The sequence below is a fragment of the Thalassophryne amazonica genome, chromosome 13 (genome assembly GCF_902500255.1).
Source record: "Thalassophryne amazonica chromosome 13, fThaAma1.1, whole genome shotgun sequence".
Lineage (NCBI taxonomy): Eukaryota > Metazoa > Chordata > Actinopteri > Batrachoidiformes > Batrachoididae > Thalassophryne > Thalassophryne amazonica.
This window is the reverse complement of record NC_047115.1, coordinates 32,449,455-32,467,180: the sequence shown is the minus strand read 5'-3', so window position 1 is coordinate 32,467,180 and position 17,726 is coordinate 32,449,455. Positions and strand designations below refer to the sequence as shown.

At 40.0% G+C, this 17,726-nt stretch overlaps 1 protein-coding gene across 3 annotated transcripts in view; it reads left to right on the top strand.

Annotated features, from left to right (window-relative positions):
• The window catches only part of pcdh15a (protocadherin-related 15a), a 707,751-nt gene that overhangs the window by 642,349 nt on the left and 47,676 nt on the right, over positions 1 to 17,726 (top strand). For all 3 annotated transcript variants that reach the window (XM_034185498.1, XM_034185497.1, XM_034185496.1), the window contains one exon: positions 7,718 to 7,845. In XM_034185498.1, the coding sequence (XP_034041389.1) occupies positions 7,718 to 7,845 (128 nt within the window). The remainder of the gene's footprint in view (positions 1 to 7,717; positions 7,846 to 17,726) is intronic.

The following is a 17,726-nucleotide window of genomic DNA, read 5'->3' as shown; positions in this document are numbered from 1 at the left end:
CCCATTCTACTCTTAAAAACCCTAGGAACTACAAGTAAGCCTGCAGTCTGAGAGCGAAGTGCTCTATTGGGGTGATATGGTACTATGAGGTCTCTAAGATAAGATGGGACCTGATTATTCAAAACCTTATAAGTAAGAAGAAGAATTTTAAATTCTATTCTAGAATTAACAGGAAGCCAATGAAGAGAGGCCAATATGGGTGAAATATGCTCTCTCCTTCTAGTCCCCGTCAGTACTCTAGCTGCAGCATTTTTTGAATTAACTGAAGGCTTTTCAGGGAACTTTTAGGACAACCTGATAATAATGAATTACAATAGTCCAGCCTAGAGGAAATGAATGCATGAAATACAACCCCTGGCAAAAATTATGGAATCACCGGCCTCGGAGGATGTTCATTCAGTTGTTTAATTTTGTAGAAAAAAAGCAGATCACAGACATGACACAAAACTAAAGTCATTTCAAATGGCAACTTTCTGGCTTTAAGAAACACTATAAGAAATCAAGAAAAAAGATTGTGGCAGTCAGTAACGGTTACTTTTTTAGACCAAGCAGAGGAAAAAAATATGGAATCACTCAATTCTGAGGAAAAAATTATGGAATCACCCTGTAAATTTTCATCCCCAAAACTAACACCTGCATCATATCAGATCTGCTTGTTAGTCTGCATCTAAAAAGAAGTGAACACACCTTGGAGAGCTGTTGCACCAAGTGGACTGACATGAATCATGGCTCCAACATGAGAGATGTCAATTGAAACAAAGGAGAGGATTATCAAACTCTTAAAAGAGAGTAAATCATCACGCAATGTTGCAAAAGATGTTGGTTGTTCACAGTCAGCTGTGTCTAAACTCTGGACCAAATACAAACAACATGGGAAGGTTGTTAAAGGCAAACATACTGGTAGACCAAGGAAGACATCAAAGCGTCAAGACAGAAAACTTAAAGCAATATGTCTCAAAAATTGAAAAATGTACAACAAAACAAATGAGGAACGAATGGGAGGAAACTGGAGTCAACGTCTGTGGACCGAACTGTAAGAAAACCGCCCTAAAGGAAATGGGATTTACATACAGAAAAGCTAAACGAAAGGCATCATTAACACCTAAACAGAAAAAAAACAAGGTTACAATGGGCTAAGGAAAAGCAATTGTGGACTGTGGATGACTGGATGAAAGTCATATTGGGCAAGGTGATGATGCTGGAACTTTTGTTTAGTGCCTTTCCAATGAGATTTATAAAGATGACTGCCTGAAGAGAACATGTAAATTTCCACAGTCATTGATGATATGGGGCTGCATGTCAGGTAAAGGCACTGGGGAGATGGCTGTCATTACATCATCAATAAATGCACAAGTTTATGTGGACAATTGAAAGGATGTTTGGGGATGATGAAATCATTTTTCAAGATAATGCATCTTGCCATAGAGCAAAAACTGCAAAAACATTCCTTGCAAAAAGACACATAGGGTCAATGTTATGGCATAGGGTCAATGTCAATGAGCAGATCTGATTTGATGCAGGTGTTAATTTGGGGGATGAAAATTTACAGGGTGATTCCATAATTTTTTCCTCAGAATTGAGTGATTCCATATTTTTTTTCCTCTGCTTGGTCTAAAAAAGTAACCGTTACTGACTGCCACAATCTTTTTTCCTTGATTTCTTATAGTGTTTCTTAAAGCCAGAAAGTTGCCATTTGAAATGACTTTAGTTTTGTGTCATGTCTGTGATCTGCTTTTTTTCTACAAAATTAAACAACTGAATGAACATCCTCTGAGGCCGGTGATTCCATAATTTTTGCCAGGGGTTGTAGTTTTTCAGCATCACTCTGAGACAAGACCTTTCTAATTTTAGAGATATTGCGCAAATGCAAAAAAAGCAGTCCTACATATTTGCTTAATATGCGCATTGAAGGACATATCCTGATCAAAAATGTCTCCAAGATTTCTCACAGTATTACTAGAGGTCAGGGTAATGCCATCCAGAGTAAGGATCTGGTTAGACACCATGTTTCTAAGATTTGTGGGGGCAAGTACAATAACTTCAGTTTTATCTGAATTTAAAAGCAGGAAATTAGAGATCATCCATGTCTTTGTCTTTAAGACATTCCTGCAGTTTAACTAATTGGTTTGTGTCCTCTGGCTTCATGGATAGATAAAGCTGGGTATCATCTGTGTAACAATGAAAACTTAAGCAATGCTTACTAATAATACTGCCTAAGGGAAGCATGTATAAAGTGAATAAAATTGGTCCTAGCACAGAACCTTGTGGAACTCCATAATTAACCTTAGTCTGTGAAGAAGACTCCCCATTTACATGAACAAATTGTAATCTATTAGATAAATATGATTCAAACCACCGCAGCGCAGTGCCTTTAATACCTATGGCATGTTCTAATCTCTGTAATAAAATTTTATGGTCAACAGTATCAAAAGCAGCACTGAGGTCTCTGTAATAAAATTTTATGGTCAACAGTATCAAAAGCAGCACTGAGGTCTAACAGGACAAGCACAGAGATGAGTCCACTGTCTGAGGCCATATGAAGATCATTTGTATCCATCCATCCATCCATTTTCTTCCGCTTTATCCGGAGTCGGGTCGCGGGGGCAGCAGCTCAAGCAAAGCCGCCCAGACCTCCCGATCCACACACACCTCCCCCAGCTCCTCTGGGGGAACCCCAAGGCATTCCCAAGCGACCCGAGAGATGTAGTCCCTCCAGAGTGTCCTGGGTCTTCCCCGGGGCCTCCTTCCAGTGGGACATGCCCGGAACACCTCTCCAGCGAGGCGTCCAGGGGGCATCCGGAAAAGATGGCGGAGCCACGTCAACTGACTCCTTTCGACGTGGAGGAGCAGCGGCTCGTATCCGAGCTCCTCCCGAGTGACCGACCTCCTCACCCTATCTCTAAGGGAGCGCCCAGCCACCCTGCGGAGGAAACTCATCTCGGCTGCTTGTACTCGCGATCTCGTTCTTTCGGTTATGAGCCAAATCTCATGACCATAGGTGAGGATCGGAACATAGATCGATCGCTAAATCGAGAGCTTTGCCCCCCTACTCAGCTCTCTCTTCACCACGATGGTCCGATACAGCGACCGCATCACTGCAGATGCTGCACCGATCCGTCTATCGATCTCATGCTCCATCCGTCCCTCACTCGTGAACAAGACCCCGAGATACTTAAACTCCTCCACTTGAGGCAAGGACACTCCACGGACCTAAAGAGGGCAAAGCACCTTTTTCCACTCAAGAACCATGGCCTCGGATTTGGAGGTGCTGATTTTCATCCCGGACGCTTCACACTCGGCTGCAAACCGCCCCAGTGCACGCTGAAGGTCCTGATTTGACGAAGCCAACAGAACCACATCATCCGCAAACAGACGAGATTCTGTGGTTCCCAAACCAAACCCCCTACAGCAAACAGATACAGCAAAGCACCGCTGTGCTCCGGAACAGGAAGTGATACAATACCGCAGTGAGAGCCAATCACCAGTAGAGGCAAGCAAGAGCAGTTCTCACCTCTATCAGACACTCTTTTGAAGTGACAGAACAGCACAAGAAATTGGAAAAATATATTGGCATTTTAATTTTTTAGTTAAATTGTCCCTGAATTTTAACTACATCTCGAATAACTCAAGAGATCTGTTCCTTCAACAACTTTTAGCTGTGACATGAGCTGACTGTGCATTCCATGTCTTTTTCTGGAGGTCGGTGGCTGTGATCTTTATTTAATAAATGCTGATTTAAATGTTCTAAATCTAAGGTTTTCTTTTGTTTGTTTGTTTTTTTTTAATCTCGGTGCACTGCAAATTATTTGCACGCTCGTGACAACACCCATGCAATGGGACAAATAATGAATGTCCCATAATGGCAAGGATTTGTTTAGGCATCATATAATGGGATTTATGCAAGTGTGATTTAGTTTATTAACCTGATGCAGTTGTTAATGTTACACCTAGCATCTTCTAAATCATAATGCCACTTGCACTTAGGTGGGTTTGTTGGTCTAAAACCAAGGTGGGGCTAGGTGCAGATTTGGCAATTCACATCACCTGTTACAAGAAAGTGTGCTTTACACTACTACCAAAATGGTGCACCGCAAATTATTTGCAGTGCACCAAAAAATAACAAAAACAAAACAAAAAAAATTGATTTAGAAGTGTTAGATAATTTCTCTTGTTTTAAGTGTTAATTTCTTTTTTTAAGTGTTTGACGTGCTTATTTCTCGATTTAACACACTTAATTCAAGGCATCTTGCCAAGTGAAATTATCTGTCCATGCAGGAAGATAATTTCTCTGTTTTTATCTTGTTTTTAGACACCTATTTTTTGCAGTGCAGAATGCTGGATTCCAGATGTGGATTTTAGTAGCAGTGTAAAGCACACTCTTGTAACAGGTGATGTGAACTGCCAAATCTGCACCTAGCCCCACCTCAGTTTTAGACCAACAAACCCACCTAAGTGCAAGTGGCATTATGATTTAGAAGATGCTAGGCGTAACATTAACAGCTGCATCAGGTTATTAAACTAAATTACACTTGCATAAATCCCATTATATGATGCCTAAATAAATCCTTGTCATTATGGGACATTCATTATTTGTCCCATTGCATGGGTGTTGTCACGAGCATGCTTTTTTTTGGTGCTATTTACTATGCATTGTTCTCCCATTTTTCTCGCAGTTTTGCACACCTCCATTAGCTTTTCATAAAACTGCTTCTGTGATATGAGGAAACTAAATCTAACAGCCACAGTGTGCGTGGGGACATCTTTGCTGGCTGTTGAAGCCCTATAAGATGAAGAATTGGACAAGTTCTTGCAGATCAACCCCGGATTTGCTGTGGTGACTCTGAGTGCAAACAAGGGAGCAGCCAAAGGGACTTACTTACTTACTTGTGATTTTTCACTGGATTTAAGAAAACAGATGTTTACTTCCACAAACAAGCTCCTAAGGCTATCTCTCCTCAGCAGTGTGTCGGGAGAGCTGCCTGGGGGTTGGATTGTGAACTGTTGGGTCCTGTTGCCCTGTTTCGAAAAGGGAAACCTTGCTAATGTTAAGGAAAATATCAATAAACATAAATAAAATATTGTAGATCTGTTTAAGTATTGTATAAAATAATCAATGAATGTTTTCCATTCGTGCAATGACGAGATTACATTAATTGCCACTGGAAAGAATACAGTGCATCGAGAAAGTATTCACAGCACTTCACTTTTTCCACAACCTTTTTCCAAAATAGAGCAAATTCATTTTTTTCTCCATCAAAATTCTACTCACAACACCCCACAATAACAACATGAAAGAAGTTTTTTTTTTTTTTTCCACAGAGGAATGCTGGAGCTCTGACAGAGTGACCATCGGGTTCTTGGTCACCTCCCTGACTAAGGCCCTTTTCCCCTCATTGCTCAGTTTATATGGGTGTCCAACTCTAGGAAGAGTCCTGGTGGATCTGAACTTCTTCCATTTATGGATGATGAGGCTACTGTGCTCATTTGGACCTTCAAAGCATGTTTATGTACCCTTCCCCAGATTTGTGCCTTGAGACAATCCTGTATTGGAGGTCTACAGACAGTTCCTTTGACTTCATGTTTGGTTTGTGCTCTGACATGCACTGTCAACTGTGTGACCTTATATGTAGACAGGTGTGTGCCTTTCCAAATCATGTCCAATCAACTGAATTTGACCTTCATGGCAAAGGCTATGAATACTTATGTACTTGTGATTTCTTAGGGGTTTTTTTTGTTTGTTTGTTTGTTTTTTATTTATTCTCAAAAATCTTCGAAAACATTTTCCACATTGTCATTATGGGGTGTGTAGAATTTTGATGAAAAAATGAATTTCATCTATTTTGGAATTTCACCTATTTTGGAATAAGGCTGTAACATAAATTATGGAAAAAGTGCAGCGCTGTGAATATTTTCTGGATGCACCATATTTGCATGAGTTGAAAGATGAAATATACATGCAAATATTCTTACATTGCACTAATGGAAGGCATTTATTATTTGTATGCTGTGTCTTTTGGTATTTCCAGCAGCTGTTTGTGGTGTTTTGTAGTCACGTCTTGTGTCTTCTCATGAGTATTTGATTAAATGTGTTCTCTGTACTGATATTTCAATCTACAATCCCAATTCCAGTGAAGTTGGGACATTGTGTGAAATGTAAATAAAAATAGAATACAATGATTTGCAAATCGTCTTCAACCTATATTCAGTTGAATACACCACAAAGACAAGATATTTAATGTTCAAACTGATAGACTTTTTTGTTTATGTGCAAATATTTGCTCATTTTGAAATGGATGCCTGCAACACTTTTCAAAAAAGTTGGGACATTGGCAACAAAAGACTAGGAAAGCTGATGGATGCTCAAAAGACGCCTGTTTGGAACATTCCACCGGTGAACAGGTTAATTGGAAACAGGTGAGTGTCATGATTGGGTATAAAAGGAGCATCCCCAAACGGCTCAGCCATTCACAAGCAAAGATGGAGCGAGGATCACCACTCTGTGAACAACAAAGTTTAAGAACAATGTTTCTCAATGTTCAGTTGCAAGGAATTTAGGGATTCCATCATCTACAGTCCATAATATAATCAGAAGTTTCAGAGAAACTGGAGAACTTTCTGCATGTAAGCGGCAAGGCCGAAAACCAACATTGAATCCCCGTGACCTTCAATCCCTCAGGCGGCACTGCATTAAAACCGACATCATTGTGAAAAGAATCTTACCACGTGGGCTCAGGAACACTTCAGAAAACCATTGTCAGTTAACACAGTTCGTTGCTACAAGTGCAAGTTAAAACATTACCATTCAAAGTGAACGCCAAACATCAATAACATCCAGAAACACCGCCACCTTCTCTGGGCTCAAGCTCATTTGTAATGGACAGATGCAAAGTGGAAAAGTGTTCTTGGTCTGATGAGTCCACATTTCAAATTGTTTTTGGACATCATACGTCATGTCCTCCAGACAAAAGAGGAAAAAGACCATCTGTGATGGTATGGGGATGTGTTAGTGCCCATGGCATGGGCAACTTACACATCTGTGATGGCACCATCAATGCTGAAAGGTACATCCAGGTTTTGGAGCAACACATGTTGCCATCCAAGCAACATCTTTTTCAGGGACGTCCCTGCTTATTTCAGCAAGATGATGCCAAGCCATATTCTGCAGTGTTACAACAGCATGGCGGCTTTGTAGTAAAAGAGTGCGGGTACTAGACTGGCCTGGCAGTCCAGACCTGTCACCCATTGAAAATGTGCGGCGCATTATGAAGCGGAATATACAACAACGGAGACCCCGGACTGTTGAACAATTGAAGTCATACATCAAGCAAGAATAGGAAAGAATTCCACCTACAAAGCTTCAACAATTAGTGTCCTCAGTTCCCAAACACTTGAGTGTTGCTAGAAGGAAAGGTGATGTAACAGTGGTAAACATACCACTGTCCCCACTTTTTTGAAACATTTTTTCAGGCATCCATTTGAAAATGAGCAAATATTTGCACAAAAACAATAAAGTTTATCAGTTTGAACATTAAATATCTTGTCTTTGTGGTGTATTCAATTGAATATAGGTTGAAGAGGATTTGCAAATCATTGTTTTCTGTTTTTATATACATTTTACACAACATCCCAACTTCATTGGAATTGGGGTTACACAAAATTGACATTTTGTGACACACTAATGAGTCGTGCCTCAATTAAATGACTTTCTTTTTTCCAGCTAACACAGCCAAGGTGTTCATTGAGGTGCAGGATGAGAATGACCACCCTCCCGTCTTCTCCAAGCAGCTCTACATAGGTGGAGTGACAGAAGACACAAAGATCTTCAGTTCTGTGCTCAAGATAGTGGTGAGCATCTGCTTGTTCCACTTTTATTGATTTATGGAACAGTGTGCAAGGGACCACAAAGAAACTGTTGGGTAACAAGAGAACTTGGTCCTCAGGAGAACTCAGCCCAGTTTAAAAACTCAGTGTGAGTTAAAGTTGGGTTAGGGGCAAATGTCGGGATAGGGGTAGGTGTAGGTGTAGGTTTAGTCCCGGGCCCACTTTACACCTAGGGCCGAGTTTGCATCGGGCCAACTTCTCCTCTATCCATCTGTGGTTACAGCCCTCGCATTAACCTGTTCCTCCATAATACAATCTTCTGATCAGAATATGGTTTGACTGAACAATTGTTTTTTAGTTTTTTTGTGGCATTTCTACCAGGAGGAATATAGACAAGGTGAGATAATCTTAAGAGTTATGGCAAATGGTAACTAAACACCTAATTTGTTCTAATCCCTTGGTCCTAATGAAGTAACCAATCAAAGAATTACATTTAATTATCCAATCAGTCTCATGGCTTTTTTTTTTTTCTCAGTCTGTGTATATTCCTGTTTGAGCCATAATTATGTCATAACATTGCTTAGCTGAATCATTTGTAGAATGAGTTCAGCAGATATTTCCTGTTGTTCCAGCAAGTACAGCAGTAGGTCCTCTTTTCACTGAGGACATTGTTGACACATGCATTTTCAGTTGATGTTTCATGCTCACAAGAATCACATGCTCACAAGATGGTTCATTTAATGAATACAAACTCGTCTCCAGAAGTTAACAGTCTTGCCAAGTCCTGTAATCTGAATATTTGCAAAGATCACAGCATATATGCTAATTCAAGGACAGTAAACCTTTCCACCCCAATGAAAACACCTGTAAGACACTGGTTTGCACAACCACACCCAACACCCAGTCCATTCAAGCATTGAACAATGTAGGAGCCAGAACACATCCCTCATGAACGCCAGTCTTTACTCAGAAAAATTCAGAATCCATGCCTCCACTTGTATAGCTCTCACAGTATGTCTATACAGGTTGGCTGTGATGTCTAGCAACTTCATGGGACAAAATTCCAGTAAAAAGAGGCTGAACAGCTTTTTACTTACCTTAAAAATACTTCACATGATGGGTCTCTGTACTTCATTTGTTCAGGAATTTACTTGTGAGAAAAAAAAGGCCAGTTGGCCTCATATGCATGTCTCATGCACAGTGGTCCGTGAAGACTTCACACAGTGGACGTATTAATCCATCTGTCACGTCAGCTTCCAGTTTGCCATCTGATTGCTCACTCACGTCTTCAGTGTAAATCCTTCTCCTCACCTGCAAACCTCTCCACATCCTTAAATTAGGTATGTCTGATATCACAAGTGATCCGCTACTTGCACTGAACCAAACAACAAAAAAAAACACTCTGACTGGTTGATAATGTTATCAGACAACCACATGCCCATGATTCTTGAATGGGGAAAACCCAACTCCTTCACCTGCAGCATTCATTTTTTGCACCAACCACATAGAGACAAGGACAAACCCCAAAAGGATTTGCAATCTGAGTTGAAAGCCATTCATGTGCCAGAGAGCCTCAAGAAATGGCCCAATAATATCAAACATTTTGCAGAAAACCCACTCACTCCACATGGTGCTATTCAAAGATAAATGACAATTTCCATGTGTGTATACAGTAATGAAGCAAAGGAGACCCAACATGAAATCAATATTTGATACCTCAGCATGAGAGTGTGTACTGTAGCTTTTCCAAATGGAATGCAGACCAGTCATGACTGAACTGTGAATGATGGAGATAGTATGAACATAATGAATTATTAACCAGGTTTGTTGCTTCTAAATATGAAAGACCCATTTACATGTATTGTCGGTTCACTTCCAGCACTGAATAAACCTCAACCTATGAAGGCTGTGCAGTGGATTAAGACACCCAACCAATTCCAGAGTTCCTTTACTGCCTTTCCCTTCACTTGGAATCAACAACAAAGTGTAGAATATTGGGTCAAATGCTATCTATAAATTCTCCTAGGCCATTGCATCTCAGGAGTACAGCTAATATGAAGCATTTGTACTTTAGTTAATTAGGAATGAAGTTGAGCATTCTTTTTGCAGGGCTAATCATTAGAAATACTAATATCTGTTGCATACTGCCACTCATAACATGTTCCTTTTTGGTCATATTTAAAATTTATATCTTGATATCCATATATTTATAGGCTGTAACTGACAGACAGATTTAAATCCAGAAATGACCCTTCCAATACCAGACACGTTTGCCTTATCTGCATCAAAAGTCTATTTTCAGTTGTGTGCGATGGTGGGCACAGATAACTGAAAAGTCAGCTTTGATAACCATTAAACCGCTAACTGAAAAGTTAACTTTTATAACGCTAAACTGATAAAGTGCTAAAAAAAATTAGCAGAAGTTACCTCTAACCGCTAACTTTTAGTATTGACTCAGTCACTGTCAGCCATTTATAAGCCAGTTTCGATTTTAAGCGCTGCAGGTGCTGCTGGGTAAATTTAAAGGTAATCACAAACACAAAACAAATGCATGAAAAATAAATAAAAAATAAAACCCGAAACCCTGTCATCATCTTTATCAAAAGCAGTAAATTGCAGTATTAGAAGTCACAGTTTAGCTCTATAGTATATATTTATAAACCGTTAATGGAGCTACGGCTCACTCGTATTGCATTCACAAACACAAAACAAATGCATGAAAAATAAATAAATACAAATACTGACTTTTGAGCTGCTTACATCCCGTTTTTGTCCACAGTGTAGCTTGTCTTCTTACCAGCACTTGTGTGATTTGACCTATGAACCAAAAGTCTTAGCTTGCTCTCTGCGTTAATAAACAGGAACTAATGTAGCTGAACTAAATTTAGTGGAAGCTAATTGGTTCGCTGGTGGCTTTCAGAGTTAGCTGAAAAGCTGATCTGCTAACAAAAATGTTAGCTTCGCTAATTAATGGTTAGCGGAACTGTGCCCACCACTGGTTGTGTGGAATAGTGACGTTTCAGTAAATGTAGAGCTGTCCTGTGCTGACAGAAGTTTAATGATGACACACTGGATCTGTGGCACAATTGACCCTTTTTAAGAATGTAGCACTTTAGTTGTACTTTCAGGTAGACATGGTGATGTATGTCTTTGATCTGTAGAATCAGCATTGGGCAGGTGATCTGTGTTAACATCAGGGCCATCCAGTATTGAATTTTGCCTGAATATGTGACTTGGGTTTCAAAAGCACCACCTCATTGGTTCACAGAGCCTGCACCATGGTCTCACTGTCTTTCCTTTCAGCATGCTCCTGAGATATCTAAGAAAGGATGTTCAAGTGACCTTTGTTTTGACATGAGCTGTTTGTGAAAAATGTCTTTGGAACCTCCTCCATTTTTTAACATATCCCCTAATACATCCATTTCACTCTGTTATAGTAATTACTGAGTGGTCGTGCACCAGGCTGCAGCTTAATGTGCTCCTGGCACACTGACTATTCCAGAGAAGCTGAGGTTTTGAATGCATGAATGCAGGGAGTCTCATGAAGGGCATTTTCCTACAAAACTCAATTAACTAATGAAGGTAGCAGAAACTTACATCGCCTCCAAAAGTTCCAAAGGCACCAATGAACATCGTGCTCTGCTTACTGTGAGTCTTCCATGAACACAAAAACAGGGAAATCATATTGTACTCAAAGTTTTCAATCACATAAGTGCAAAATCTCAAGTTTGGCCTCACCTTGACTGACAGCACCCTCGCTTCCTTGCCAGACGTAGTCCATGCTGTGTGCTACTCTAGTTATTATTCTGCAACAAGTCCAGACTGGGAGCATGGTCTTGTCGCAGCATCCACCATACCTGGATGGCAGCCACTCACCTGATCCATACCCATCTCTTGAAAGTAACTGCCTCTGCTGCAGCCAGGTGAAACATGAACATCCCCTTGGCCTAGCTGATTCTTCCTCACAATGCAAGTGATACTCCTTAATTGAGTCTCCCTAAGTAACCACTCATTTGAGCCAAAGTCTTTTCAGCAGTACCCAAAGATCCTCCAAAGAAACCTATCAAACATATCAAAAGACATCCAGTCATCACCTTAGGTCAAGGGTGAGCATGGCAATTTCACAGACAGGAAGAACCAGGGCCCTAAAGATTTGGACCTTCTTTCTCCTGCAAAAATATCGGCATCACCAAACACCTCTGTCCAGCAACCATGAGCTCTTGCAAGGCGTCTCTCAATCTGAAAGGCCAAGAATCCAGAGACATGAATGTCTGAATCATGAATATTCAACAATGCTTCAAAAATATCCTCTTGTTTTCAAGCTTGTATTGCACATTATTATCACTTTACCGAGGCGCTGCTAGGCCGGTATCATAGATTTACAGTAGTGTTCAGAATAATAGTAGTGCTATGTGACTAAAAAGATTAATCCAGGTTTTGAGTATATTTCTTATTGTTACATGGGAAACAAGGTACCAGTAGATTCAGTAGATTCTCACAAATCTAACAAGACCAAGCATTCATGATATGCACACTCTTAAGGCTATGAAATTGGGCTATTAGTAGAAAAAAGTAAAAAAGTTTCCGGTGCAAAACTTGTGCCAAAATCAGCATGCAAATCCATCATGGATCCGCTGTGGTGAGCAGCCAAGGGGCGTACTTTGGGTACCATTTTTGCAAAAAATAAATAAATAAATAAATAAAGAGAAATGAATATAGATAGTGATGTACAGTGTGCAGATATGCTATTTTCAGACACAAGACAAATCTAGGTTCCCATATCTATATCTATATCCCATATCTATTACATATCTAGGTTCCAAACCTACCATCCCTGGTTCTCAAGATCAGGCACCTAAGTGGCTCTACTCTCCTTTTTTCTTTTTTTTTTTTTTTAAGATATTTAGATGTACCTTAGTATACACTAGTAGAGTTCCACATATATTTGGCAAACTTGTCTTTACACTATCTTACTCTGTTGATTTATGCAGATGATGCTTTGGCATCTTATGCTCCCTTCTCCTGCTCTGCCAATGGCTGGAGGACAAAAAAAGAGATTGCTCGTATTTATCAATGTCACTCTGCGTGGAGACACACTCAAATTGATGCCTGTGTGGGAGCAGAGCTCAATGGCCAGTCAAAACCTGCCCCTCAAAAGGACACTGAGAGAATGTTCCCCGTCACAACAACTTTTATAATCCTAATACAGAACAGATCTGCATTCTGACAAACTCAATGATTTTTTTTCATGATCATTCACTTTGAAATATTAGATTCTTTTTGTTTTCAAATGGAGAAATGGTAACATGAAAACATGTAAAGGACATTAACTGCAATATGTGAGGACTGAAACTCACAGCAAGCATCACGTACGCATTGTGTCAGACACATGTAGCCACATGTGTGTCTTTACAGGCAGGTGACTTTTCAGATGTGCTTGTGTTGTGTTGCTGCTTAATCTGTACACATCATTTGCCTTTGATGATGCTTTTTTTAATTCTAAGCTGTCTTCTGTGACCATTTCATGGATGTGATTTTTATGGTGCATAATCACGTTGAGCTTTTGTTACTAATGCACACCTGCATATCTGTGTGTGTGTGCAGGATTGTTTTTTACTTGCTTATTCAGCTGATACGGCCTTCACCCGACAACACCTCCCTCAAAGCACACCCATTATTGAAGGTTTTATAATATATACACTTAAAAATATAAATATATAAATACATACAGACTCACCGTCAGTGTTTCCTTTGTTAATTTATGTTCATAATCCAGATCTTGAGGGTCACAGAATTCCATGTGTTCAAGAAGTGTTCAGAAAAGTGCACAGCAGAAAGTAACTTCTTGACAGTACTGACTTTTTTTCATTCACTGAAATATTATTTTAAGAAATTGGACTCATATTTTTTATGGCACCACAGTGGCTTAGGGGTCAGCACTGTTACCTGACAGCAAGAAAGTTCTGGGTTTGCTTCGACCTGCTCCCTTCTGTGTGGCCTTTACATGTTCTCCCCATGTTTGGGTGAGTTCCTTCTGAGAAGCTTTATGTTGACTGTAGGTGTTTTTCTACAGTATCTGTGTTGGCACTGCAACACATTGGCAGCCTGTCCCCTAACCCCACCAGGTATTCAGTCATAGTTGCTATCCAGTCATAGAAAGTCCAGTAAAATATATTATTTGCACATCATCATTCTGTCCATTTTAGCTGCATGGTGCTCATGGCACACATGAAAAAATTGTCACTGGTCTCTTCTGTTATCATAGCATACACGCATCTGGAACCCGTCTTTCATGTTGACAGTGTGCAAGGTTTAATCTGTTAACCCGACACCTAAATGAAAATCAACCGTGATGCACATGTGACTCTTACAGTCTGTTACAGGTCTGAGATTTCATAATGTAATATAAAAAAAATGTATGTGTTCAAAAAGCAAAGTAGAAAGGCACTCAAAGACAGCGCATACCTCCACCGAGGTCTAAAGGCCCACTGACACAAGCATGACTTTGATTCACGCACTTGCACGCATGTCGTCATGATGATCCCACCCGCTGTGTTTCCAGCTGGATGCCGTGCTTTGTTCCACTATCTACCATGTGCTCTGCGCTGGACGCTGTGTATATAAAATAATTATTTCATAGCAGGTTAATCATTTTCTCTGCAAGTTGTCTGTTGAAAACGGCTCAAATCGCTTCCTGAATCACAGAAAACCGCTCCAGCAGCGCCATTCTCATGCATGCATGCTGAATGAGCTGGAGAAAGCATTTGGAGACATCTAAAAAGGTAATTATTTGTCATGTTTACATTGCCATGGCTTAGCAAAACAGTTGCATTTTCTTTCCTTTTTGTTTGCAGCTGTTAAAGTATGTTTATGATACATTTAACATCTTGCTATAATCCTTCAGATGAGCTGCACTCTGATGCGATCCACTGATGCAACCACTTGCTCTCTTCACTTCTTTTTTACTCCACTTGATGAGCTGCACGTTGTGTTGGTGAGCAGATCGCGCCACGTAGCACGACATTTATGCGTGAAGGATTTTTTGAACATTTCAAAATTCTTTTTGTGCAGTTGCATGCGCCGGCGCCCCTCTCACGTTCAGTCTGCACCCATTAAAGACAAGTTTACTCTCCTGCACGACACAGGTTGTGCAAGTGTGTGAATCAAAGTCGTACTCGTGTCAGTGGGCCTTAACAGTCCTCTGTGTGAGACAGCTGTTCCTTTGTTCTCTAATCTAGCCTGATTGCTGATCTTTGAACCTCACAAAGGAGGTTATTTTTTGTTATTGCTTGCCTGCCTATGTGTTTGTGTGTCTTGCTTTGACCCTGTAATCACAACTAAAGGAATCAAGATAAAATAACGTTCAGAGATCAAATGCACAATTAGTTGTTGATTTTAATAGTGCTAGTGTTACTTTATGGGCCATTCACACTCTGAAGATTAACCCAGCGTTTGCTGAGGGACAGTGAAAAATTGCTTACCATTGAGGTCCTCCAGTCAACGTCACATGATTAAAATCATCGACATTCAAAAAAGGCTGGCAAGAGTTGAGCTCCGTTTCTGCTACGTCACCTCTACTAGTACACCATAACTGCTCCGTTGCCCTCTGTTGGTCTCCCTGGGCCTCTGTTGGCCTACATCAGTGGCTTGACTGGATGCACTACATCCTCTGGATCCCTTGGACATGAAGAAATATGTAGACGTATGAAGAAATGTGAAGCAATGTTTGGAACATCTCTCAACAATGCACCAGTAGGAAGCGACGCAATTGCAGATTTACGTCAAGTTTATATTGCCAATGTCACGCGACATCTGAAATGGTGAATTGATGATAAGCTCCACCAAGCAGAGCTACTGCTCTGAGGAGTGCACTGCAAAAGCACCTACCCTCCCACGCCGGACATTATGTCCTTGGTGAGTCAGGGAAACATCATCATATGTCGAGCTCCACAAGGTACAACACCATCCTCTGCTGGACTACATTGACCTTTGTTGGAGACAGGAAAGTCCCATGGAGCGAGCCGTTTCTGGTGTTTCACACAGACATTTGAGAATCAGCTACATCGACCAGCTTCAGCCACTTCACATCTTACTGTCAATGGACCCTTTAGTTATTCTGTCAGTTAGTTTAATTTACTGTAAAGTTACCCAGTTACTGTTATTTACTCAGTTACCCACAACCATCCAGTTACTTCACAGTTATAGTTACTTTATTAATTTTATTGATAAATTAAACAATTCAGTTACTATTTATTGCCAAGTAAGTTCTCACCTACTTGTGTCATTGGTGCATAAACAGCAATAAAAATAACAGGAAAAATACTTCTGTAAGAAGTACTCTGTAAGGGAGATAGAGTATCTCGTCAATAGTTTTACATCCTCATTGAAGACAACTTTGGATGCTGTAGCTCCTCTGAAAAAGAGAGCTTTAAATCAGAAGTGTCTGACTCCATGGTATAACTCACAAACTCGTAGCTTAAAGCAGATAACCCGTAAGTTGGAGAGGAAATGGCGTCTCACTAATTTAGAAGATCTTCACTTAGCCTGGAAAAAGAGTCTGTTGCTCTATAAAAAAGCCCTCCGTAAAGCTAGGACATCTTTCTACTCATCACTAATTGAAGAAAATAAGAACAACCCCAGGTTTCTTTTCAGCACTGTAGCCAGGCTGACAAAGAGTCAGAGCTCTATTGAGCTGAGTATTCCATTAACTTTAACTAGTAATGACTTCATGACTTTCTTTGCTAACAAAATTTTAACTATTAGAGAAAAAATTACTCATAACCATCCCAAAGACGTATCGTTATCTTTGGCTGCTTTCAGTGATGCCGGTATTTGGTTAGACTCTTTCTCTCAGATTGTTCTGTCTGAGTTATTTTCATTAGTTACTTCATCCAAACCATCAACATGTTTATTAGACCCCATTCCTACCAGGCTGCTCAAGGAAGCCCTACCATTATTTAATGCTTCGATCTTAAATATGATCAATCTATCTTTGTTAGTTGGCTATGTACCACAGGCTTTTAAGGTGGCAGTAATTAAACCATTACTTAAAAAGCCATCACTTGACCCAGCTATCTTAGCTAATTATAGGCCAATCTCCAACCTTCCTTTTCTCTCAAAAATTCTTGAAAGGGTAGTTGTAAAACAGCTAACTGATCATCTGCAGAGGAATGGTCTATTTGAAGAGTTTCAGTCAGGTTTTAGAATTCATCATAGTACAGAAACAGCATTAGTGAAGGTTACAAATGATTTCTTATGGCCTCGGACAGTGGACTCATCTCTGTGCTTGTTCTGTTAGACCTCAGTGCTGCTTTTGATACTGTTGACCATAAAATTTTATTACAGAGATTAGAGCATGCCATAGGTATTAAAGGCACTGCGCTGCGGTGGTTTGAATCATATTTGTCTAATAGATTACAATTTGTTCATGTAAATGGGGAATCTTCTTCACAGACTAAAGTTAATTATGGAGTTCCACAAGGTTCTGTGCTAGGACCAATTTTATTCACTTTATACATGCTTCCCTTAGGCAGTATTATTAGACGGTATTGCTTAAATTTTCATTGTTACGCAGATGATACCCAGCTTTATCTATCCATGAAGCCAGAGGATACACACCAATTAGCTAAACTGCAGGATTGTCTTGCAGACATAAAGACATGGATGACCTCTAATTTCCTGCTTTTAAACTCAGATAAAACTGAAGTTATTGTACTTGGCCCCACAAATCTTAGAAACATGGTGTCTAACCAGATCCTTACTCTGGATGGCATTACCCTGACCTCTAGTAATACTGTGAGAAATCTTGGAGTCATTTTTGATCAGGATATGTCATTCAAAGCGCATATTAAACAAATATGTAGGACTGCTTTTTTGCATTTACGCAATATCTCTAAAATCAGAAA